The 26,931-nt window shown below is 42.0% G+C and overlaps 1 protein-coding gene across 1 annotated transcript; it reads right to left on the bottom strand.

Moving 5' to 3' along the window:
• Positions 1-21,635: 21,635 nt before the first annotated feature.
• On the bottom strand, positions 21,636-25,932 carry LOC149523506 (uncharacterized). Its single transcript, XM_089769500.1, has 4 exons — positions 25,710-25,932; positions 25,593-25,622; positions 24,366-24,491; positions 21,636-22,096 (listed from the first exon to the last, which is right to left on the bottom strand). The coding sequence occupies exons 1-4, from the start codon at positions 25,869-25,871 to the stop codon at positions 21,968-21,970; spliced, it is 447 nt and encodes a 148-aa protein (XP_089625626.1). The 5' UTR covers positions 25,872-25,932; the 3' UTR covers positions 21,636-21,967.
• Between the last annotated feature and the right edge of the window lie 999 nt (positions 25,933-26,931).

Here is a 26,931-nt window from a genome sequence, read left to right as displayed (position 1 = left end):
CACAGGTAAGCCTCGTGAAACCAGGTTTACCTGTGTCGATGAAGAAAGGCTTCTTTGTCGGGGCATCGCGTCCAGACTCTCCCGATCTGCCGACAAACAGCTGATCGGCAGATCGGGGCAGCCATTTAAATTTAAATGAAGCCGCGATTATTTTAATCGCGGCTTCATTTCCCTCTTCCGAGCTGGCTAATCTACATGCCTCCGTCGACGGAGGCATGGAGTCTGGACACAGCAACACTTGACATTACATCACAATCTACATTACATCTTTTTTAGAAAATACCGGACATTTATATTTTCTCATTTATATTTTTTCAATTTGTTTCCCAAACAGATAGCTCAAATAATGGACTGTCCGGTTCAAAACCGGACACCTGCCAAACCTACCTGCTTCTGATGTCCTTAACATTTTGCTGTTTGTTTTTGCACCTTCACATTATTTTTGGCCTGCCTAATTATACTTGACTTTCAGAATTCATGCTCCTTTCTATTTTCATGAATGAGATTAACCTTCCAATTTTTAAAAGATACCTTTTTGTCTGAAATGCCTCTTTTACCCTGCTTAGCCATTGTGGTATTTTTTGGTCATGTTTATTTCCATTGGAGTATACATGTAATTTTTTTAAAAGCTTTCATGCAACTTGTAGGCATTTCACTTTTTTGTGACTGTTCCTTTTAAATTTTTTGTACATTTTTTTGAAGTTAAACACTACAAGGATGGTTTTCTTTATCCACTCTCAATAAAGAGGATATATTTAATTACATTATCACTGTTATTACCAAAATGGTTCAGCAATAGTCACCTGTTGAATCAGATTTTGTGCACACCTTTGCTCTAACATCAAGAATTGCCCCTCCCCTTGTAGATTCCAGCACTAGTCGCTCCAAGGGGCAGGCATTAATGGTGTCTGACATTTGTACCTCTGCATCCCATCCTGAAGTGACTGCACTCCATCAATATGGAGATAGATGAAACCCCTCATTGTTGTTGGGTTTTCTTGTAGTCTCTTGAGCATTTCACAGTCACTCTCACCAACCTTGTCAGCTGGTTGGTAGTTATTCCTGCTGCTGAACTCTTGCTGTTCAGCAAGATATTTCTATCCATAGTGATTTGACTTTTATTTGGCTAGCTTTCTTTCACATAGGGTATGTCTAGACTACATTGTTTTTCTGAAAAAAACTGCCCTTTTTTGAAAAAACTTCACTCGCATCCACACTTCAATCACATTCTTTTGAAATTAAATCGAAAGAATGCAGGAGTTTTTTTGACATTGGTAAATTACGAGGAAGAATACCTTTTTCAAAAGAGCTCTTTCGAAAAAAGGCGTGTGTGGATGCAGAACAGGGACATTTTTCGAAAGAAGAGGCAGTTGAAAAAAGCACAGATGTCTTGATGTCCATTCTGTGAATAGCAATCAGGGATTTCTTTCGAGAGATCGCTTTTTCAATCCGGTTTTCAGGTGTGGACGCCCTCTTTCGAAAGAAGCTTGCAGTCTAGATGTACCCATAGAGTTATTCTTCTCCCACCAGTGAAACCTACTCTCTCATTCCTATATATTGTATGCCCTGGAATTTACTATTTTCCATTGATTATCAATCCATAATATTTACACCATTGCATGTTGAGTTCTTCAAAATGTCAGTGTTCCCACTTGGGATGTGAACGACTAGTCAATAAGGGTACATCTACACTGCATCCCTAGTTCGAACTAGGGATGCAAATGGAGACAATCGAAGTAGTTAATGAAGCGGGGATTTAAATATCCCGCGCTCCATTAACATGATCTCGCCGGCGCGCTGTTCGAATCACAGCTGATTCGAACCAGGAAGTGCGCGCCGGGACGCGTTAGTTCGGACTAAAGCCCTTAGTCCGAACTAATGTTACTCCTCAAAAAATGAGGAGTAACATTAGTTCGGACTAAGGGCTTTAGTCTGAACTAACACGTCCCGGCGCGCACTTCCTGGTTCGAATCAGCTGTGATTCGAACTAGTGCGCCGGCGAGATCATGGTAATGGAACGCGGGATATTTAAATCCCCGCTTCATTAACTACTTCAATTGTCTCCATTTGCATCCCTAGTTCGAACTAGGGATGCAGTGTAGACATACCCTATGCTAGTCGACTAGCTGCTCCCCCCCCCCCCTTGTTGCCTCTATCAGAAAAAGGCAGCAAGGGGGAGAAGAGGGTGCTTCAAAGCAGCAGCGCAATGTGGATCCTGGGACCAGACCCCAGGCTCCGTGCGATGCTGCCACTTTGAAGTGCCATATGCAGCCCGGGGCCAGCTGAGAGTCCCCCGCTGACCCTGGGCTCCATGCAGCATTGCTGCATTGAAATGCCACAGGGAGCCTGATGCTGGGCTCCCCGTAGCATTTCAAACTGGCGGCACCGCATGGAGTCCCCAAGCTCAATGTGTCGCTGCCACTTAGAAATGCTGCGGGGAGCACCGGGCCAACAAGGGACCCCATTGGTGCCCCAGTGCTCCCTGCAGCGCTTTCGCCTTTGAAGTATAGCAACGACCCTGAGGCTGTTGAAAGGTGGAAGCGCCCTTATCGACTGATCGAATAGACGATGCAAATTGCATTGACTATTCCACTAGCCAGTTAATTGAAATTTTACACCCCTGCCCCCAGCCAAAGAAAAGAGAAGAAAGGTGCTAAATTCCAGCATAGACAGGTTGCATTTTGGCAGAAACCTTTCTTCTATAGTGATCAGACAAAAGTGTGAGAAATCAGAACAGGGGATGTGGGGGTAGGCCCCTTATAAGAAAAAGCCTGAACATCAGGATTGACCCTATAAAGCCAGGATAGCGGGTCATCCTGTTTGCTGACATGCTGCTTCTCTGCTCGTTCTTCATTGCCCCCTTGCCTAGCCCCACTCCCAGCACTGTGCAGTGACTCCAGATTTCCCAGCTGGACAGGGATGCTGTTACCAAACAAGACGGGGAAACCCAGAGACTTCCCCAGCAAAGGAGATTAGGGAGGACGACATGCCTAGTCTCCTGAAAGCAGGAACTGGCTCCTCAGCAGGGAGCGTTAGCACAGCCCTTGATCCTCTCTCACTCCCAAAGGGGGACCAAGGAACTGGAGTCCTGGTGTAGAGAGACGTCTATAGAGGAAAGGAGCAATTCCCAATGGGGGAGTGTCATGGCCCCTTCCCCACTCTGGCACGATAAATGCAGAAGTGGGGGCCAGCAAAAGTACTCCAAAGCCTTATCTATCAGGCTTTGATATAAAGCTTCACCCCAAAATCTTAACAACCTAGATTTTGGGGATAAAATCCTAGATTTTGGGGATTTTATACCACCTAAATAAAGCTAAAGAAACCAGGGAGAGACTGCTTGGGAAATCTCACCCCTAAAGTACAAACTAGGACACAAAAATCAACCAGTACCAGGTTAATAAAAAGGAAAGAAAAAGAACTTTTATTATCACCACAATATTCCTGTTGCAAGCATAATGACTAGATGGAAAAGTCACAAATAATACTCATGGGCTTAGAACTTAGTTACAAAGGAAAGCAAAAACATTTTTAAAATGTTTGCTGACATCAGATCCCATTTCCCAAACCATAAAACAATAAAACCTAACGGATTTATCTAAACTTTACCCTACTTACAGAAGAGTGAAGAGTCTATTCTTAAAGGGAGACATTCTGTCTGTGTCCCTCAGTAGCTGGAGAGAGAACTGCCCCAGCCACAAAGGAGGGAAATCCCAAAATTCCTTTGTCCTAGTTTGATATTCCTATCTACCTTCCTATTGGCTGAATCTACCTGACTTAGGTAAGGTTAACCCCTTAGTTCCCAGGCTGCTGGCTAACCCTCATGATCATGACAGGGAGACATAGAAATGGAGAGCAGGGCAGCCAAAGACATTCCATTGCTTGAAAGACGCGCTCTGCCCTGCACACAACAGGAAATGCAGCAAGAGGGAGACTGGAGCATGAACAGAGAAGAGTAGAGAGCTTGTAGAGGGGGATCTAGGGAGAGAGATCTTCAGAGGAAAGGAGACAATGCCTCTTTGCAGTGGTGTACACAAGAGAGTGTGCCTTCCAAAGGGAGCGGAGAGACCTTGATGGGGGGACGAGAGAACTATAGGAGAAATTGAGTTGCTGCGGCGGTGGCAACTCTGGTGAGACCCAGGCATTGGGATAGAATGGGAAGAGCCTGGGAGTGCCTGGCTCTGGGGTAGGAGGAGGGCATTGTGTTGTGGAGGAGATTGGGGGTACCTGGCTCTGGGGGAGGGATGTGTGGCTCTTTGCACTACTATCCACAGCTCTTTTTGCTCTTTGGGTATGTCTTGACTACATGGCTCTTTCGACAGAGCCATGTAAACTAGTTTACCCCACATAGTCAATGAAGCGGGGATTTAAATAATCCTCACTTCATTCAAATAAAAATGGCCACCGTGCTGTGCTGACAATCAGCTGATCCGGCACAGCGCGGGAGTCTAGACGTGGATCGGTCGACAAAGGAAGCCTTTGTCGACTGCTCCCTTATGCCTCATGAAACGAGCTAGTGTTAAGGTTTTAATGGGCATTTTCTGTAAAAAGGTATATCTTCTTAATTGGAATGAATGCAGCAAAAAAGAAACAGATGGTATTTAAGATATATTTGGAGGAACTGGGGTGTGTGTGTCAGAGGGTTAACAGTTCGATTCAGAGCCTGTCTAATGACTGGTTTGAATTCAAGGTAGGTTAATTAGGGCCCAGAAGTTATTTTTGTTTGAAAGTAAGTGTGTGTGTTTGCGCCCATGTGTGCGCACCAACTTTCACACACAGAGAAGCTAAGTGGCAAATGAAGTCCTAGGGATAGGTCTTCCAAGTGGAAGCACACTAATGAAAGCATCCTGGGAAAAACTATCTTAAAGTGGCTTGTTGCTAACTCCAGGATCTTGCTTTCCGAGAGGACCCTTCATTTTTCAACAGCACAAGGTTCACCTGCATAAGTAAGAGTGTTTCACCAAAACTTCCCAGCATAAAAGCTGGGCCACACAGGAACTGATGAGGCAAAGTGATGACCACTGTACACATAGCTGTCTTTGTCTCTCACTTCCTTTCTCGACCACAGTTTTATCTGAAACTTATATCTAGGGGAGGCCTACATCAGTTCGTCACAACTTTTCCTGTTTTATTTTCTAGTTAATACACATAGTCAAACTTCACTTACACCTGCTCAATTAAGGAACTCAAATATAACTTTTAAAGACATCAGTACGGAGCTTTTTGTACTGGATTTTGATTTTTATTTTGTTCGAAGTATTAAATCACTAAAGGGACTTGGTTTTCAACCATGATGTGTTGTGGAAAACTATGCAAAGAGGTAGGTCTGTTTCTATATCTAATTAGGGAGTCTGCTGGGTATATTGAAATAGCTTTATGAACAGTGGCAACAGGTTTGAATTCCATGGTTCCTGTTGGTTTATATTAAAAAAAAAACCCTAGTTTAAAGTGTGCTTTTTGCAAGAGACCATAATGTTGACTCTTGTGCTGTTATATGTAACATGCCCCGGTGGGAATGGGAGAAGAACCCACCTGGACTGAAAGTTGCTAACCCCTATATCAACTGCAGGGCTCTATCCAGACCCTGCAGGAATGAAGAAACTAGGTGAGCTTCATGAGTAACCCTGCAAGTAAGTAAGTCAGTAGGAGGAATATAATCTGCTGTCCTCTTCTGGGAAAGGAGGTAGATGGTGACAGATAGGCCAGAGACCACAGGAAGATTCTTGTGCAAATAGCTGGGGATGTTTAGGGGATTTTTGTCGTTGTTTTTGACTATTACGTTTGACAGCAGTTAAAATAGCTCTGCGTCTGAGACCCTAACCAAAGAAGTCATTGAGTTTTGTACGGGAGAAAATCTGGGCCCTGTCACAAGAAAACATGAAAAGCACCAACCTGTGGTTATTTTTAGTCTTCGTGTGAACTTATCTCAGCTAGAACACGTCATAGGATTTGCATGAGCAGGGCTTATGGAATTTTTTAAAACAAGGATTGGGCTTAAGCTGCAAAGGCTGGATATAGACCTGAATTTTATAGTTTTTAAGGGTATTCAGCTCCCTGAACAATGAAAAACTGCTTCAGAATCTGTATGAAGAGTCACACTGTTTGCATAGTTGGGTATTAAGAACATGGTTTTGGTTCAGACTTTTCTCTATCTAAAATTAAACTGGAATCCAATAAACCTTAAACCCTTATGAACTAGGATCAATTTCACACTTTAGCAAAGGTTATTGGGTGTCCCTTAGTACTTTTGTTCTAGGGATTGCAGATTTGCTACCAGATTTCCCTATGGACTTTAAGATCAGAAGGGACCATCACTTGGCTTAATGGGGAGATCTTGCATGATCCAGAAATAAAAAAGGAGTCATATAAAAAGTGGAAACTAGGACAAATTACAAAAGATGAATATAAGCAAACAAAACAGGTATGCAGGGTCAAGATTAGAAAGGCAAAGGAACAAACTGAGCTCAAACTAGCTATAGACATAAAGGGAGACAAGAAAAATGTCTATAAATATATTAGAGGCAAGAGGAAGACCAAGGACAGGATAGGCCCATTGCACAGTGAGGAGGGAGAAACAGTATCAGGAAACTTGGAAATGGCAGAGGTGCTTAATGACTTCTTTGTTTCAATCTTCACCAAGAAGTCTGATGATGAAAGAATGCCTAACATAGTGAATACTAGTGGGAATAGGGTAAGTTTAGAAAACAAAATAAAAAAGGAACAAGTTAAAAATCACTTAGAAAAGTTAGATGTCTTCAAGTCACCAGGGCCTGATGAAATGCATCCTAGATTACTCAAGAAACTGATAGAGGAGGTATGTCAGCCTTTAGCTATCATTTTTTAAAAATCATGGAAGACAGGAGAGATTCCAGAAGACTGGAAAAGGGCAAATATATAGTGTCCATATATAAAAAGGGAAATAAGAACAACCCAGGAAACTACAGACCTGTCAGTTTCTCTGTGCCAGGAAAGATAATAGAACAAATAATTAAGGAATTCATATGCAAACACCTGAAAGTAATAAGGTGATAGGTAACAGCCAGCATGAATTTGTAAAGAACAAATCATGTCAAACCAATCTGATAGCTTTCTTTGATAGGATAATAAGTCTTGTGGATGAGGGAGAAGCGGTGGACATGGTATACCTAGACTTTAGAAAGGCATTTGATACGGTCTCACATGGCCTTCTTATCAATAAACTAGTGAAATGCAACCTACATGGGGCTACTATAATGTGGGTGTATAACTGGTTGGATAACCGTTCAAAGAGAATACTGTAGTTAATAACTGTTCACAATCCTTCTGGAAGGGCATAACAAGTGGGATTCTGCAAGGGTCTGTTTTGGGACCAGTTCTGTTCAATATCTTCATCAATGATTTAGATATTAGCATAAAGAGTACGCTTATTAAGTTTGCAGATGATACCAAACTGAGAGGGGTTGTGACTGCTTTGGAGGATAGGGTTATAATTCAAAATGATCTGGACAAACTAGAGAAATGGTCTGAGGTAAATAGGATGATGTTTAATAAGGACAAATGCAAAGTACTCCACTTAGGAAGGAACAATCAGTTTTACACATACAGAATGGAAAGTGACTGTCTAGGAAGGAGTACTGCAGAAAGGGATCTATGGGTCATAGTGGACCACAAACTAAATATGAGTCAACAGTGTGACACTGTTGCAAAAAGAGCGAACGTGGTTCTGGGATGCATTAACAGGAGTGTTGTGAGCAAGACAAGAGAAGTCATTCTTTTGCTCTATTCTGTGCTGATTAGGCCTCAATTGGAGTTTTGTGTCCACATTTCAAGAAAGATGCAGAGAAACTGGAGAAGGTCCAGAGAAGATCAACAAGAACGATAAAAGGTTTAGAGAACATGACCTATGAAGTCTGAAAGAGTTGGGCTTGTTTAGTTTGGAAAGGAGAAGACTGAGAGGGGACACAATAGTGATTTTCAAGTATCTAAAAGGGTGTCACAAGGAGGAGGGAGAGAAATTGTTCTCCTTGGCCTCTGATGATAGGAGAAGCAATGGTCTTAAACTGGGAGGTTTAGGTTGGACATTAGGAAAAACTTCCTAACTGTCAGGGTGGTTAAAAACTGGAATAAGTCGCCTAGGGAGGTTGTGGAATCTCCATCTCATGATTTCTGCCGATCTGACCTGGGAGGGTGGGGGAATTCCTTTCCAACCCAAATATGGCAGTCAGTTGGAGTACCATGAGCATTTTGGCTTGACCTAACAACCGGATACCAGGAAATAATTCTCTGAAATAACTCAGATGATTTACTGCTCAGACTTCGTCTCTTGACTTGCTACAATTTTGTCTTATTTTACTCTGCATGGGGTTTTTCATCCTTTAAAACAGTGACGGGAAACCTAAGATCTGGAGGCCAAATGCAGCACCTGGCTTGCCTGGATCCTGCCCCTGAGGCGCGGGGCTCCTCCCAGCATTGGGGAGCCCACACTGATGAGGGGTATTTGGTTTTTTTCCATTCATTTCTTACTTGTGTGCAGCCCACAACTGATTTTTCTGTAGGTCAGTGGCCCTTACACAAACAGGATTCCCCACCCCTGCTTTAAAAGAACTAAAAAATGCATTCACAGATGAAAACACACACCCTGCTTTTCTACATAAGGAAATAGTGATGCAAAACTTCATATAAAGGGATTTCTCCCTGGACAAGATGTATAATATGGTGGTTTTAAAATTAATTTCAGTCTTGACCTATGAGTAATATCATTAGAGACGCCCAACCTCAAATTGGAATAAAACCTGAGCAGAGCGTCCCATGTGCTGTTTGTTTTCAGTGAGTGGGCCAGCTCTTGGGGTTAGAGATGGAACAGATTTGCATATTTTCAAAAGAGCTTCTTAAAAAAGTTAGATGAATAGATAGCTATCTCAGTTTCTGCAGTGTTTCCTCTTACTTCTTTATAGACTGGGGAGGCAGCAACTAGAATACTGCAAAACCTGAGATTCTCTGTGTTGCATATACGTTAAAGCCAATTCTGTGGTCCGTGCTCTTAAAACTCCTGGTCTACACTAGGGAATAAATTCGAATTAAGATACACAACCTCAGCTACGTTAATTGCATAGTTTACCTCGAAGTATCTTACCTCAAATTTTGGGGCTGTCCACACTGCAGGAAGTTGAAGGTAGCACACTCTCCTTTCAACTTCCCTTACTCCTCATAGAAGCAGGACCACTAACATTGAAGGTAGCGCCCTTTCAGTTCGAATTAGTGTGTCTTCACTAGACCCGCTAATTCGAACCCCAGAAGATTGACTGTTGTTGCACCACTACTAGCTGTATAAGATTGGATCTCTTTTTTTTCATTCAGAATTAACTTCTTTAAAAGTGACCTGCATAGGAATTCTTTATTTAAACATTGTGTCCACTCTTGGTGTTTTAAGATTAAATACTTTCTGAAGGCCTGGTATTGGTATTCAGCTTGCTGGCTGACTTGATTTTTCAATTCTGTGGTTTTGGATTTTCGCATTTTTTACATTTAGAAATATCGGAAATGTGAATTCTGGTCTTCCAAGGTGTTGCTGGAGGACCTCTTGGATGCTTTGAATGTGTATTGTGAGCTCTGATACACTCCTTAAAGTTGGGGGTAGTAGGGTGAATATGCAACAAATATTTCCTTTCTATAAAATGTCTATACGCTGGAGTTTAAATTATTGTTAAAGCAGATTTTTAAGCAATCTCAGTAAATATCTTTTCCCCCTTGAATGATCATCATTTTAGTCTGACTTCTGTGGTATCATAAAGAAGTAGAATTTTTCATAAGGTATTCTCTTATACCCTGATCCAACAAATCATCTTAAGCAGGTGAGTTGCCTTCTTACCTCTAACAGCATTAAAGTGCTTAAAGCTAAGCTCCTTCCTTAAGTGTTTGAGTCCATACGTAATGGGTGATCCCTAGAATTTATTGAACCATGTGAAGATTAGGCAAATGTTTTGTGGTGTTCATTCAGAATTTTAAACCAATTAATTTCAATTGTTTCAGAGGGGTAGCCGAGTTAGTTTGTAACTGGAAAAACTTAAAAAACAAGGAATAGTCTAGCAACACCTTAAAAATTAACAAAACACGTAGATGGTATCATGAGCATTTGTGGGCAAAGCCCACTTCTGCAGATGAATTGAGCATTTAAAAGTCCAGATCAGGGCTACTCAACATGCAGCCTGTGAGCCGTTTGCAGCCCACGGCCTGTTTATTTGTGGTCCACGGTGCGGTTTGGGTTTACTTGGGGCTCAACATGTGACCCATGTATGGGATCCTTTGAACATGGCTTCCACTGGGAACACACTCCACAATGGCAAGTCAATACAATGGTCTTCTGTTGATAGGTGTTTTAGTAATTAAATTCCTGGACTGTTATTGCTCATTAAAAGTGCTGTCATATGGGTGGAAATCGAGTAAATATTGCATTTTTATTAATATCAGCAGAACTGACTTAAAGAGCACCCGTGTGTTGAGTAGTCTTGCCTTAATCTTTGTATTCATGCCTGTCAGTGTGAATGAAGCTATTTGCATATATAGGCATATATATTTGCCTATATATGCAACCACACTTAAGTTTCAGTCCTTGGCTTGTGCTGTGAGTATCATTGTGGACCCCAGGGCTTCCAAACTTGAGTAGCACTGGTCCAGATCCAAGAATAAATAAGGGAAAGGGGAGGGGAGAAGAAGGGGGAAAAAGAAAAAAAGTGAATTCAAGTATTCAAGTTACAAGAAACTGATAAGAACAATTTGCACTTTCTCTAAGTACCCATTATTTAGTTGGTTGTGGACCCCAGGGCTTCCAAACTTGAGTAGGACTGGTCCAGATCCAAGAATAAATAAGGGAAAGGGGGGGGGGAGAAGAAGAAGGGGGGGAAAAAAGTGAATTCAAGTATTCAAGTTACAAGAAACTGATAAGAACAATTTGCACCTTCTCTAAGTACCCATTATTTAGTTGATTAAGTCATTAGGATGTGGAAGGTAGTGCGCTAGCCAGCCAATGTCTTTATTCATACCTCTATGATAGGAATCAGACTTGTAAATGAAGTTATGAACAAGAGGGATGGGGCAAATGGAAGGATACAAGGAACCCTTAATTATTTGCAATAAAATCAGCTGACAAACTAAGTCAGCTTTATGGCACTTTATGGCACACTAACTCTCTGGCTGGGGCGGGAGGAGGGAGAGGGGGAAATCCCTCTGAGCACAGCAAGTTACAGCGCTGTAAAGGGCCAGTGTGAATCAGGCTCCCAGTGTTGTTAGCTACTCCCCTCATGGAGGTGATTTACACAGAGCGCTGGGCCATTTCTCTCCCAGAAGTGCTTGTTCCGTGGCCACACTTTAAACTTTTAAGTGCAGACAAAGTCTTAGTCTACACACCCTTGAAAACAGTCTTCAAAATAATATGAAGGCCTGCTTCATGGGTGGTGGGTGAAGGCCCTTGCTGGGGAATGCAGGCCCTTCTGCCCAAAGCCACATCCCTTCCCCAGAGATCAAGCCCCTTTACCAACTTCCCCCTCAGCCAAGCCCTGCCCACCCCTCAAGCCCAATCCTTCTTGGCTACCAGGAGGGCTGGTGCTAGTCACATTGCAGCCATAGCCCTCCCCAGCAGCAGGATAATGTAGGCAGTTTTGGGAAGGCAGCTCCTTCCCTTGCCTACATTACCCGTTGCCCATAGCTTGCTTGTTTTACAGTATCACTCGGGTGGGATCGTGTTCCATCTGTGATTCATAATCTATAGTAACACTTTAATTTTTGGAGGTGGAGTTTAAGTTGCCAGTTTTGACTGTGGAGATCTAAGTAATCCAAGGCCTGGCTCCTTCCTCTCTTCCAATGTGACAGTATGTCAGTTTTGATCTGCAGAAATGTTCATGGTGAAGCTATTTTGATTTAGGCTCTTGGTATTTTCCATGGGAGTGTCTCAATTTAAGAGGTGCTGCAAAGCTCATTCATTTAACTCAGCTGGTCAGCTATATTTTTCTAATTTCATCCTCCAATTGTTTAACTCGCATTGAAGGATGAGGTGGTTTTCCTCTTTCCTGTTCCTTTTAAGACTATACTAATTTGTTTTTACACAAGTAATGTAAAGAGTGTAGGATTCGGTGCTCTTGTACAGATTCAAATAAATAAAACTTGCTTTCCAAGAACCCAGTGTGGTTGCCCATAAGCTTTAATCAGAATTATCCATTCTTGTTTGTCTATATATGGAAAGTGCATAATTTGCAGCTGTGTAGATGTTGTCACTCTGATCCCACAGTGAATATCTACAATTTCATTGAATAGTTTGCAGCAAGAAGTCATGTCAGTTCAAGTTCTTCCTCTGATCCGGTTGTCTTTAGCTCATGTCACTGATTTCAATGGGAGTCTGCCTTTGAAATAGGAAAGGCATTCTCTCTTAAGCCTGCAGGTAAGAAACATAGCCAACTTATAATTAAAAGAAAAAATCCATATAATGATTGTGTAAGACTTAATATGAATCCTTAAAAACAAGGAAAACAAGAATAATGCTAAACTCATCCATATTTCATCTGTTTGTTGCAAGTGCCTGAAATTGCAAGTGGTGTAAATGCACATAGGCAGTAAATTAGCCAAGCTCATGTTGGGTAGAGTGGAGGTTGAGTGTAGATCAGCTCTGAATTTTTTCCATTGTGGGCTTCAAGAAAGAGCAATATCACTGAAATGGAAAATGGGCCATTCTGATTAAGGTCAATAATTTCACAGCTAGAAAAGAGTCACGTAATCCAAAATCATTACGTTTGGGAATCTTCATTTGCTTAATTTTAGTAGTTTGACGATTTTGTTAGCGTAGACTGACTGTACAACAGGAAAACAGAACCCCATCATTTTGAACCACCGCCACAAGAGGTAATGGAAATGCAGCCACTCATCATCATTGTGCTAGGCTGCTAATTATGCAAAGGTCAAGCACTCTGCCAGCCTACATATAATCTTAATAGTAAAATGTCTCTTTTTATAAACTAGCACTGGTTATTTTCCCATGCAAATAATCAATTCTATACACGTCTTACAGTATTTAACGTGCATAGAGTTTTTGGATTTTTTTTTGTACTAGCATAACCTTGTCTCACTATGATCTATACAGAGCACATGAAAGAAAAAAATGAAAGCTTTTTGATAACAGCATCCACCACAACATTGGATAAAGTGATAACCTAAAATCAGTTTAAAAACAGGGCTTAAAATTTCTGTAGGTCCCTCAGCATAGAGATAATGCATGTATGTACATTTCTGCTTGGAAATACATATCAGAACTTTTTTGTCAGCCTAGATGTGTGTTATATTAGTTCCCCATTAATTTTTTAAAAATCTGTTCAGAGCTATCATCAAACTTTTGACAAAGTAAACTTTGAAGATACATCCTTAAATAGCAGAATTGCAACATTTCATGCACAAGTGTTCTGTGGCTTATTGGCTATATAATGTCCACCATAAATGTTATGAGAATTGGCATAAATTACATAATTCACACTATAGTTTGATACATGCCGTGAGATACACCTGTCAAAATTGTCTAGAATTAAGAGGGGCAGACAACCAACATTAGGGAGAGATGCAACTCAGTAAATATTCAGATAAGCAGTATGAATGTATGTATGGTGCTTGAATCTAGTTTCCCCCAACTTAAAGTTAAGAAATTTAAGGATTTCAGACAAGGCTTCTTTTAGAGTCATGGGAACATATGGTTGGAAAGGACCCCAAATCCAGATGAGCCTTTTTTTGCCTCCAGATCACACTGATGCTCTCATTGAATTTGTGTTCCATTATAACTCACAGCTCCTTTTCGTTTGCCTAAGCATTTGAAAGGTTTAAGACACAGCGCTGAGATCAAGATAAAATCACAAGTTACTATCATGAAACAGTGGAAGTTGGTGAAAAAAACCACAGTGCAAAAATATGTTCTAAAAGTGGTTTGTTTCCTGGTAGTTGGCTTTTTTAATGCCTTTTAAAAGGTGACGTGGCTCAAAATATATGCAGAAATGTAGTGATGTATAGTTAATTGACTGCACATATTATATGCACTGTAAATAGATCAGTTACAGGACACTAGGAAATATATTTGTCTGTATTTGTGTAGGCCTCACTCCTGCTAGTAGAGCCTTGTGAGCAGCTGGCCAGGCCTATCGAGAAATATGGGGTCCAGTACATGTTCTGTGGGACTCCATCCTGCCCCAGTTTCAGTCCAGGTGCATCCCCTCCCTCCACCCCAATCAACCATGTAGACCATTGTGCCTGAACTGAGCCCCATTAAGTTCAGTGAACTCTGGGTACTGCTGCATTGTATGTAACACCCACCTTCTGGCTAGCCCTGAGCCTGAGCCTGAGTCAGTTGACTCAGGTTCTCAGAGCCCTGGCAGCAGGACAATAAAACTTCAGTATGGATGCTCAGGCTCCACCTTAAGCCCAAACATCTACACTGCAATTTTACAACCCCGCAAGCTCCAGTCAGCTGCAGTCATGCCTGAGGTCCCTTGTCACAGTGTAGATGCACCCTCAGTGTAAACTTGAGGCTCCAGTGGAGCAAAAATGATGCAAGGGAGCCATTTAGTGTCACTGCAGTTGAGATGATATCAATGTTTGTAGTGTAAATATTTTTACAGACTTGAAGCTTTGCTAAATGACCATTCAAGCTAAGTATTGGACACTTACAGCCTACTCTATTAGCCTCATTTAGCAAGGACACTATAACTGGCAGGGTTTTTTCCCCTCCTCCCCCTCTCCCCTCTTTTTCTGCTTTACATTTTGCGGTTTCTGTGCCTCTTGCTCACTCATGTGAAGAAGTGGGTTGTGACCACCAAAGCTCAAGGTGCTATCTATATTTTTGTTAGTCTCTTAGGTGACACAGGACCACTCGTTTAAGTTGTTTTAAGTTACAGACTAATATGGCTACCCATCTGAGCTAAAAATTCCAGCTAGTCCAGGGCAAGTTTTAAAATTTAGTTGTTTTTTTTAAATTCTGATTTATACAAATGTGCTTTAGAAAGTTTTCCTCTTGGCCGTTCCCTGTTTGGTAGAGAGTATTCCTTCAAAAAAGTGGGGCGGGACAGTGAGTATATTTACAAAACATCTGTGTAGACTGAGCCCCTACTTCTCTATAACTTTTACCTTGATTTCTAAATGGGTTGACTGAAGCACAAGGAGCATTCATGGCTTGCCCAAAGGCCACATGCAATGAGTGATTGGAAATATGGATTGGGACCTTCTAGCTATTATTGCATTGCCTACACACAATCTTATTTGCAGGCATATCCACAATAGCTCAAGGCTTTGTTTCTGAGTTCTAAGTGAAGAGTTCATTTTCTGCATGGTTTTAGAACATTCTGCTTAGAACTGCTGGACATATCAGCAGTTGGAGAAATTGGAAAAGCTATCTGTATTCCTGATAAATGCTGTGTCTTCCTCCTTACCACCTTTGAATAAGCTGTAAAAAGCCTGCTTTGATATTCAGCTGTGAGTTTGAATAACAAACTCTGTTCAAGAGATTGCAGGAAACAGTTTGAGCCTGATTAGCTGGACTTCTAGTATCTCTCTGATGAATCTTTGTGTGACACTACTTGTGTAAGCAGGGGATGGTTCCACTACCGTGGGAAACTTTCCTGGCTTATAAATTACTGCAGTGAAATGGTTCAGTGAAAGGACTTCTGTTTCCTTGTTTTATCTTTCTTTACTCAGAAGCCTTCCACTAATATGTGTGGCAGAGTCCTAATGCCAACAAAGCTGGGCCCAGGGTGCCTGGGGACTCCACCCCCACCCTTTTCATGGTCACTTAAGACAGGGGCTAGGTCTACACACTGGATGCTTCCCTGAACTGTTACATACAGTTCAACGCACATACAATTTAATATACAACCATCAATTTTTTTAATAGGAGAAAAAAAAAATGGGAGAGGTAAAAGGGAAACCAACAACCCCACTATGTGGCATGTGGATCTCACAAACAGCATCTCTGGAACAGTAAGGGCAGTTCATAATCTGTCCCTCACGCATCCCAGGCCTCCTTCTCAGGCCTTGGCTGTACTGTAGGGATGCTGCAGGTTGGACATTTGCTCCGGCCGTGTCCTCACGCCCTCAGATTGTAGGTGGCTGGATCCTTCTTCCCTGTGTCACAGCCCCTCCTCAACCCCCTGTTGGGATTACAGTCCCCCTCCCAGTCTAGCCTACAAGGCCTCTTGGCAAGTGGTTTCTCTCTGCACTGGGCCCTCTGCCCCGGGTCCACCCTCACTCTCCTCAGCTGCTACCCACACCTGGCCAGCTCTGGACTGCTCCAGCTCCCCTCTGCCTTCAGCACAACTCCCAGGGATGCTTTTCTGGCCCCTCTGGCTCGGGTTCTTCCAGCTCTGCTGCCTGGGCAGCTTCTCTGGCTGGCCCCACTCTGCTCCCCAGCTTAGCTCCAGCCTCTGCTCTTTCCTTAGCTTGGCCTCACTTGGTCTAGGCACTTCCAGGGCACATAGACTTTGGGACCTCCTGACTTCCTCATTATCCTGCCAGACCTGTCAATCAGACTGATCTGGAGCATTGGCATCTCCATCTGGCTTCAGGAAACTATCAGTCTCAGGGTCCTAATTTCCCATTGGCCCTTCTCCTTTCTTTTGGTTCTAAGAGCTGGGCAACCAAACCAAAAAAAACCCCAAACCACTGAGTTTTTCATAAGGTGCCACCAGCCCCCTGACACGTGCATATTTTCCTTTGCTGTCATTACTTCCAAGAGATCTTTTTTGTCCTCTAAATTAATGGCTGTTACGTATGCAGCCAGTGCAAGAGTGGGGAATTATATTTAGGAGTAGCACAGGATACAGCAGTGAGAATAGATCTTAGCTGTAACTTAGTATTTTGCTAGATTGCTGAATTGTGTAGAAGATCAGTTAATAGACCGATGAGAGTTGATCTGAATTCCTGTCTCAGTCATTCATTATGCTGAAAGTAATGACAAATTTTGCTTTACTATACATACCTATCACTTTTTGCTCTGTATGCAGAGATGTTTTTCTGTATGGGAGGAAAAATCCACAATGGGAAAGCACGGCTCCTTAAACCCCTGAAAAAACGCAGCTGTAGAAAACCAGTCGTAATCTAGACTTTGACTGGATGTGTTGCTGTCCCCCCCACATGCAGGAAAAGTGATATCAAGCAGTCAGTCTTTGGAACAAACCTCATCAATCGTAAGTAGAGCTGCTAGCATTGTTGGCCTGTTAAGCACTATGTAGCAACCGCGGTACCTGGGAAGGCTCTCTTTCCCCAAACTTAGAGGACAAAAGAGCAGCACTTCTTTCAGAATGTGACTGTTCTTCAAGGCAGAGCGTGCTTGGTGAACCGCTTCAGTCAACATCTCCTCTAGGAAGAACAAATTAGATATTTCATGAGAGATTTGTTTTTAATTGGTCAGGCCCAGAGACATTCATGGTTTCAGAGATGCTGCTATGTCTAGGATGTCTCTTCCAGTTCATTCCTGCACCCAAAATCACTGCGGGTGAGCATGGGCAGTGCATAAACCCTGCTCCAGTACCATCCTTACCCTCCTGTCCACTGCCCCTCACCTACCAGAGCCCGAGACACTCCAGCCAGAGAAGTACCAGCCTTCCTGCCAGGTTTGTCTGACCCCCAGCCAACCTTAGCTGAGCCCCTGCTGACCTTGGAACAGCATGGGCGGGGCCATCACCTTGGACAAGGGAGGCTCAGCTTCTCCTGGCCTTGTTATACCTTTTGCATGTACGTGTGAGGGCTGCCCTGGTCCTTAGTGGAAGAGATGGGTCTGAATGGGTCTGAACATTATGCTAAGAATTTAGGCTTTCCTGAGGATTCCCTGTTGGCATAGATGATTGATGCCTGATTCATCAGACAGGGCATTTACCCCATCTCCTACAGCAGGGGTGGGCAATAATTTTTAATGGGGGGCCACTCCAAGGTTGTGGTAAGTGGTCAAGGGCCACACTACTATGGAGGAGGTGTAGGGTGGGGGGGGGGGAGCGGGGAGAGGATGAAGTACAGAAGGAAGCTTGGGTTAGAGAACTGGGGTGCAGGAGAAGATATTTAGTAGCACTAGTTCATGGCCATATTATCTGTGGGTTTTATTTTTTAGCTGTTCCACCGTATACCATGGCCAGACTCCCCATTGCTTTGCAAAGCAGCTATAGAATGTGATTGTCAGATGCTACTGTTCTGATACATGGGCATGGTATTTGCTCTGTACAGGTGTGACTACACAAGATCCACATCATGAAGAACTGGCCCTTGTATCTTAAGGACAAAGGTCCTCAACATCTTGCTTGGTTTGGCCATAAATCAGGAAAGCACTGTATCCCTTAAAAAAAAAATCAATCTCTGCAGCTCAATCTTCAGCAAGGCTGTAGTAACAGAGATGGTGCTCAAGATCACTTCTCCAGATTTATCGAATCAAATGACTGATTATTTCCAGAAGTGTCAAGTATTCTAATTGAAAAGCTTCTCTTAAAAGTAATGGTTGCAATGCAATGTGTTGTTTCATAGCATCCGACTGGAAGGGACCTCGAGAGATCATCAAGTCCAGTTCCCTGCACTCACAGCAGGACCAAGCCCCATCTAGACCATGCTTGACAGATGTTTGTGTGACCTGCTTAGAGAACCAGTGGGGTCAGGGTCCATCAGCAGCAGCAGGGGTCTCTCTCCCCCTCCCCCGTACTCACTGGCAGCAGCAAGGCAAGCTGTGCAACATGGCCACAGCTCTTGTGTTCCCCCAACTGCATTTCTCCGCCTCCCACAGGTGATTGCAGGGCCCCTCCCCGGGGGAGTCCTGCCCCTCCCCTGAGCGATGCAGCCCAAGGAATGCACTAAGCTGTGGCTGTTGCTTGGCTTGCCTTGCCAGTGCCAATGAGTGAAAAGGGGGGCAGACCCCTTCCCACTAGTCCCCCACCAGCTGCTGGCAAGTTCCTTACCCCTCTCACCCACGGCATTTGGGGCACGTGCCCTCTTACACTCTACACATGTTGCCTATGGTCATTTCCAATGTTGTGTGTGCCACTGCTTGTTCCTTCCGAAGTGGAGTACTTTGCATTTGTCTTTATTGAATTCTATCCTATTTTATCTCAGACCTTTTCTCCGGGTTGTGCAGATCATTTTTAATTATGACCCTATCTTCCAATGCACTTGCAACCCCTCCCAGCTTGGTATCATCTGCAAATTTAATAAGGGTTCTCTCAATGCCATCATTTAAATCATTAATGAAGATACTGAACAGAACCAGACCCAGAACTGATTCCTGTAGAACCCCGCTTGTTATGCCCATCCAGCATGACTGAGAACCATTGATAACTGCTACTCTGGGAATGGTTATCCAAGTAGTTATGTACCCATCTTATAGTAGCTCCATCTAGGTTGTATTTCTCTAGTTTGTTAATGAGATGGTCACGTAAGACTGTATCAAAAGAATTTCTAAAGTCTAGACATACCTCATCGGTTGCATCATGCCTATCCACAAGCCTTGTTCCCCTGTCAAATAAATATATCAGGTTGATTTGACATAATTTGTTCTTGACAAATCCATGCTGACTATTACTTAACTCCTTATTTTCTTCTAGATACTTGCCAATTAATTCCTCAATTATGTTCTTCATTATCTTTCCTGGTACAGAAGTTAAGCTGACTGGTCTGTAATTTCCTAGATTGCCCCCCTTTTATATATGGATACTATATTTTCCCTTTTCCAGTCTTCTGGGATCTCTCCCTTCTTCCATGCTGTTTAAAAGACGATAGCTAATTGCCCAGATATCTCCTAAGTCAGTCCGAGCATTCTAGAATGCATTTCACCAGGTCCTGGGAATTTGAAGACATCTAACTTGTCTAAATATGTTTTTGACTTGTTCTTTCCCTATTTTAGCCTCTAAGCCCACCCCATTTTCACCAGTATTCACTATGTTAGACATCCAATCATCCCCAAACTTCTTGGCAAAAACCAAAACAAGTCATTAAGCACCTATGCCATTCCTACATTTTCTGTTGTTTTCCCCTCCTAACTGAGGAAAAGGCCTACCTTGTCCCTGGTTTTCCTCTTGCTTCTAATGCAGCGTTTCCCAAACTGTGGTCCACAACCAGTACTGGTCCTTAGGAAAAAAATACCGGGCCTCAGAAAAATTTTCGTGAGAGCCCACCTTGCTGCCCACAATCCCCAAGATAAACGCCGCGCTGAACTCCCAGTGTCAACGGAGGTAGCACATGGCTTCCTGCGGGGTTGGGGGGGGGAGGGTTCTGCAGCTGCACGCCAGGTCCCAGAAGTGTGCGGGCTGCTTTCCCCTCTGCCCCAACAGCTGGCGCAGTACCTAAAATGCTGGTCCATCGCACTCTGGGGACTTTGTTCCCCTGCTGTCTTCCTGCATGCGGGGCAGGGGGTGGGGATCCGGGACTGCACCGGCTCCAGGTGCTCAGGCAGCGCGTGCTGACATGGGGAGCAGAGGAGCAAGGTGCGCACTGCCCGAGCAGTTGGGGCTTGCACGGTCGAGGACTCCTCCTCCCCCTGCACAGGAAGGCATCAGGCATGCAACGGACCAGCATGTCAGGTACCGTGCTGCTGTTTGGAGGATGGGGGCACAGCCCATGCACTTCCTGGGCCTCGGCAGCTACAGGATCCCCAGGTATTGGTCTCTGTCGCCTCCTTGCCCCCCCCCCAGATCCCCACAAGTATCCTGCCCCAGCACCCACAAGTGCCCTGTCCCTTGCCCCAGCACCTGCAAGCACCGTGTCCCCTACTCATTGGCACCTTTCCCCAGAACTCTGTTCCAGCACCCACAAGCACAGTTGGGGTCACATTAGTGAATTTTGAAGGGCTGTGTTTTTGTATCTCACTTGTGTGGCCCCGACTGACTTTTCTGTGGGCTAAAGTTGGCACTGGGGGCTTTGGAAGGACCAGAAACAATTTATTTGCATATTCATCATTTGCTTAATGAATATGCAAATAAATGTTACTGGTCCTCCAAAAGCTCATGAATGGATTTACTAGTCCTCAGTATGAAAAAGTTTGGGAACCTCTGTTCTAATACATTTGTAGAATGTGTTCTTGTTACCCTTTCTGTTTCAAGCTAGTTTGTTTTCATTTTGCCCCTTGGCCTGTCTAATTTTGCCCCTACATACTTGTGGTGTTTGTTTATATCTGTTCTTTGTAATCTAACTTAGTTTCCACTTTTTGTAGGACTCTTTTTTGGTTTTTAGATCATTGAAGATCTCCTGGTTAAGTCATTTATAACAGACCATCTGATTAATGGATCAGGCTAAGACTCATTCCTGTGTGTCATGCTGCATCCCTGAAACTCAGTCCAATACTTTACAACAGAAATAGCCACACACCATCCCTCCTCCCCTTCTTCCCACACTGATGTTGCTCCCTTCAACTCCCACTGACTCCATTGGCTTACTGGGTGTTGAATGTAATTCACAGCAGTACTAGGCTGCTGGGAAACTAAAACATGGCAGATGAAAACTGTTGACTCTCTAAAAACTACAGCCCCAATTCAGTAAAGCATGTAAACGGCCCTGTTGACTACTGTACACTTAAACTTCAAAATGTAATTAAATGTTTTGCTGAACTGGGGCCGTATTGTTAAGTCAGGCCCCCTCCGCCCACGTAGATTTGTAGCCCAAAGTACATTTTTCCCCCTGCCTTATCTGTAAAACATCACAGCCACCGTTATCTTAGTTTGTACACACACATACATCTTTATTTCACGTAACTAATTTTCATTTTCAATAACTACTATCATTTGTCATTCACACTTAGCCTCAAATCTCCTTTCTTCTCTAACATTTTGATTGCTTTATCTGCAAAGTCTGTTTTCTTGCTTTCCTTTCTGTGTGTAACGCTCAGTGCAGACTCCAGTTAGAAATAACTTTTTTTGCTGTGTGGTTCTTTTCTTACAAAGTGATGATTTCAATAGTTCTTCAGGGATGCATTCTTATATTTAGGAGATGTGTATTCTTTGTCCATTTTCTAGGGTTTCGTCCAACATTTTGTTGTACTTTCCTGGTTGATCCAAGACACAAAAGTCTCTAATTTCTCTTTAAAACTATTAAAATTTGTTATTTCAGTCTTGCAGGATGAATAATTTCTGTGAGATTTCTAAGGAGGAAAAACACATTATTTAATCTCCATCCAAATATTACATGTTTGATATCACTCAGACTAAATTATCAGTATAACATGTGAAACCAGGGCAACTTCTTCTTCGCCCCATGCTCACAACACATGGCTCCATATTAATCCAACAGAGCAGTAATGTGAGTCCTTGTTTTGATTACCCTTGATAACATACATAGTACCCCATCCCCTCTGCAGCTCCTGGGTGAGTAGCATGTGACAGATGGAAGTGTGAGCTACCATATCAAAATATATGTTCTTTAACTCAGACAATACAGACCATGGATCCTTAAAGCCTGTCCTGGAGCACCTTGACATTTCCTGAGCCATAGAGGACTGGTATAACATTATCAACATTGTTTTTAGAAAAGACAAGCTGTTGCTGTGGCAGACAGTTTCTCTCTCTCAGATCTCCTCTCACTTGTGTCTATAGAGTTTGCTGATGCACCCTTTCAGTTAGGCCTCATTATTGCTGTAAAACCAGTCAGTAGAAAAAGTGCAGATAGAAAAACAATACATCTCAGCATCACCCTTCAAGCGATTAAAATGGCCTATGATACCTGTTGGTGAGTACTGTCTGTATCCTCCCTGTTAATTGCATTGTAGTTCTCTGAAGTGGTTGCTAGTAGTGCCAAGGGGTGCAGTTTCTTTGCAGTCATTCCTTTTTTTGTAAGGACCACAATGAAAAGCCATCAAGCTTGCTAAAAGTCAGAGTGAACTAAAGTCACTAATGGACTGTATAGGCATGAGTCTGTGCATGATAGTCAAATCTTGAAGTCCTCAAGGACTGGAGCTTGTTAGAATGCAGGAGAGGGGGAGGTATTGCCAAAAAGGCTTTGATTTTTGTAATTTCAATTTAAAAGCAGAGATTTGAAAAATTTCTACCAGCTGTATATTTTGTTGGAAAGCTGAGAAGCAAACTTTGTGAAAGAGCCAACTTGCTGGGAACCTTCCACAAATTCTTCCCAAACCCTATTGCTGCATAGATTGAGAACTCAAGTCCCGTCTCCCGGCCTTGCTGAATGTCTAGGGATCTGTGTGTGATGATTAACTGAGGGGACTTGTGTAACCAAGTGGCTTGCCCCTTAATGACTAGAGGGCTAGCCACCCTTGTTTCCTAAAGGAATTACACCTGAATGAGAGGAGCCGATTTCCTTATAAAGAGCAGCAAGTGGCTGCAGGGTGGGAAGACAGATGCTCCGGATGCAGAGTCCTGGGGAGTTGTAGCTGGCCTGGCTCTTGCAGTTCTGACAGCAAGGGCTGGAAACTCCGTTGGTAAGTGAAGAGACACTAAAGTGGTGTTGGGTCTGGAGGGCCTGTGTGTACCTGAGGACTGAATACATTGGACCCCAACTGGGAGATGTTTTAATTTGCTTTTGAAGTGTGTTGGGTTTAAGGAGCACTGAAGAAGGGGAAAGAGAGGCAGGGGGTTGAAGAGTGACTTCAGGCTACGTGAAGATGCAAGGGAGGTGGTAACCCCATTTCTCTCCACCATACACACAAATTGCCCCTTTAAGGTGGAGGTCCTGTCCTTGGACATTCAGTGGTTGTAGAACCTAGCAAGGAGTTTCTCCCGTGGGACTGTCCTGCCTTGAAGTGTTTTGGTGAGCTGATGTAGGGGCATTAGACCTCCATTTGCCCTAGGGTCTCACTGATTTCCAGCATCCCACCCCTCAAGATTTCTACTTCTGGCATAGATCAATTGTCTAATATAGCAATAGGGGAGAAGTCTCTTCTGCAGAACCTTGCACAGATTTCCTGCCCTTAAATATTTCTATGAATGGACAACTTGGCCATCAGTTTTCACCCATTCCGTAATCAGGCACAACTTTCATTAACTTTCTAGTTAGTCGAGACTTCAGAGTTAGGCTTGCCAGGTGTCCAGTTTTGAACCAGACAGTCCAGTATTTGAGCTTTCTGTTCAGGAAACAAATTGAGAAAATATAAATGTTCAGTATTTTCTAAATAAGATATAATGTAAATTGTGATGTAATGTCAAGTGTGTCCGGTATTTTTGTTGAAACCATTTGGCAACCCTATTCAGAGCCCCAGTCATTCCATTGTTGCAGTCAAAGAGAGCTAAATGAAGAGATGGGTACTCTGGGGTAGGCCCCATGTACTTTTAGAGAAGATTCAAGCTTCTTTTGAAAGGATTTACTGAATAAACAAATCAACATGAGAGAAAGAGCTGAATAAATTGATATCTATGTGGAAAAACACTTTGTAAAACAAAATAAATAAAAATACCTACTTCTAGAAATGGGCATTTTTCTTCCAGTGCTTTCATGTCGCCTTCAATTTTCCATTCATCTTTTCCCTTTATTTTGTGGAGTTCCTGAATAAATTTCTCTATGTACCTATGTGAACAATTTAGAGACTGAGATAAACAGGAGAAAAGTTAACTGTAACTGTATTGTATAAGCTTATATTACACTTTACACCAAGATAGTTTTTTTTTAAATGTCAGTAAAATCATATATTATATCTCAATAGTAAAATAATTTTTAACACAAATGTTACTCCTTTTCCTTCTTCAGTTGTCCTCCTACAAACTTTTGAAAAGTTAGCATTTGTCTGAAAATTTTATACACACAATAGTTACAAATCATAGGTATTATACCTAAAAACTGAGCAGTAAATATTTTCTCTATTATTATTGTTTTATTATTTGATTAGTTTATTTTGAGCTTTGGCAGTGTTTTGGGCCTAATTGAGTTCAACTGAAATCTTTCAGTTGATTTGAATTTATTCCGGAGAGGATTCTTTTATATATAATAGGGTTACCATATTTGAACTTTCAAAAAAAAAAGACACTCCTGAGAGGGAGTGTATCTGTATCAGTATCTACCAACTCATGTTGTATTAATGTGATATATGTATTATGTAATATAACACCACACATTAATACGTGAGTTGGTAGATACTGATACAGATACACTCTAATATATACTCTAATATATAATCAGTTTCATTGTTTTTTCTCATATACTTAGTCACTTTCTGCCTGGATGAAAAGACCCATATGCACATCAACTTCAGAACAGAAAACCCATTATAAAAATGTATTAAAAGAATTTTTAAAAAAATCAGGGAACACTGTGTCCATCAACAACTGGAATGTTTTGATCTTAGACAAATTATTAAAATTCAAGTTGACTGTCTCCATTTGAAAGAAAATATTATGGTACATCATCCTTAACAGTAGAAAAATATCACGATACATTGTATTGGTATTTTAGAGAATCATCAAATAAATGTCACAAGTTACTAAGGAAAAACCCCTTTTTCCAAGCCATTGTTTGATTTTTTTCATAGAGAAAATTCTCATTTACTATTCCCATGCCTTAGCTGTTATTTCATATGCCATAATAATCTGTTGGACTTTGGAAAGCCTGCATTTTCACGTGTCTTGCAAATCCCGAATATATTTCCCTAAACAATATAAAAATAATTACAGTAATAAACCACAGTTGCTTACCCTGACATTTTCTGGTGTGATAAATTTTTCCTAAAAATGAAAGAAATCAGTCAGATTCACGTTTAAAATGAGCACAAAAAGAAATTGTTCAGAAAATAACCCCTGAAATTGACTTACCTGGGAATTCAGAGAGACATTTACTTTATCAAGTAAAGATTTAATTTCTTTCACTATAGCAGTGATGATATTGTGTTGTGAGTTTGATGTTGTTATCTTCAGAGGAACAAAATGACTGCGTATCCCAAGACTAAGAAATATCAAAAACACGTATTTATACATTTTAAATGCAATATGTGTAGACTTAGAATTTTTTGCAATTTACTATAACTTTATTTTGTATTCAAGCTCATCTCTCTTTACAAATAGCTATTCAGCATGCTTATATATAACCTCATACCATGATTACTATCTTATCTGACTTGCAAATCATTGAAAGAGGAAATAAACTACAAACTACACAGCAGTTTTAGCTGCATATCTAATTTTTACATCTGCCTGTTAATATTATCTGTGAGTGTTTTAAATATTTTAATATCAAAATACATATCAATTTCTAATTTTTAATTAGAGTTTTTTTTCTATACAAGCACTAATGCTGTATAAATGCATATCCCAAAATCCTATTCCAGTCACATGGAGCAAGATAGATGGCTGGTGTAAATCAGCATATTTCAGTGTCTTTAGTAGAGCTATGCCAGTGTATACCAGCTGAAGATCTGGCCCATATAGTTTTTATTTAGTAGACTTCCCTAATGTGGTATAACACTTGGGGGGGGGAGGGGGTTTGATGGGGGGGGTGAGGCACACAGTTCAGATTTTTGTTATGTAGATACACCTTACAAAATTGTACTGACTAAATTCTTTGAGACAAATAACTCTCTTGAGACAGTTGAGTAAAAAGCTCATGTTTTTTTCTGCTTTATCGTAGATAGAGTGGGGAATAGACTTTATTTCTGGCCTAATAAACTTCATGACAATGTGACAAGCTTGAACTGGCATCTTGAGTTGGTGAAGTCCCATGGTTAGAATGTGATCCTACAAACCCCTACACATTGCAAACATGCTTGTGATCTCAAAGGGAATAGATGTGAATAAAATTGCCTTAATGTGTAATTATTTGCAGGATCCTGGCTTAAGATGTTAACTACAAGACGTCTTCAAGGGCCAGATTCTTTTCTTGCTACTGGTCTGAATACTGATTCAGAGTTATTTACATGAAGAATGCAAGTAGGATCTATTACAACATGAGTACAGGTTGAACCTCTGTAATCTGGTCTCTCCTACTGCAGCAAAACCCCTGGTCCAGCTTTGTCGGTGACTCCATGGGTGCTCCAGAACT

This window comes from Pelodiscus sinensis, chromosome 16, assembly GCF_052426305.1.
Source record: "Pelodiscus sinensis isolate ZL-2025 chromosome 16, ASM5242630v1, whole genome shotgun sequence".
NCBI classification, from domain to species: Eukaryota; Metazoa; Chordata; order Testudines; family Trionychidae; genus Pelodiscus; species Pelodiscus sinensis.
The sequence above is the reverse complement of the archived record's forward strand: the minus strand, read 5'-3'. Positions and strand labels throughout refer to the sequence as shown.

Bases quoted from the DNA above. Each gene is read 5' to 3' on its own strand.
- LOC149523506 (XM_089769500.1), bottom strand. From the start codon at position 25,871: ATGTATAAATACGTGTTTTTGATATTTCTTAGTCTTGGGATACGCAGT. The intron at 24,492-25,592 runs GTAAGCAACTGT...TGTTTATCTCAG, and splicing joins TCACACCAGAAAATGTCAGG to TCTCTAAATTGTTCACATAG. The intron at 22,097-24,365 runs GTAGGTATTTTT...TTTCCTCCTTAG, and splicing joins AAAAATGCCCATTTCTAGAA to AAATCTCACAGAAATTATTC.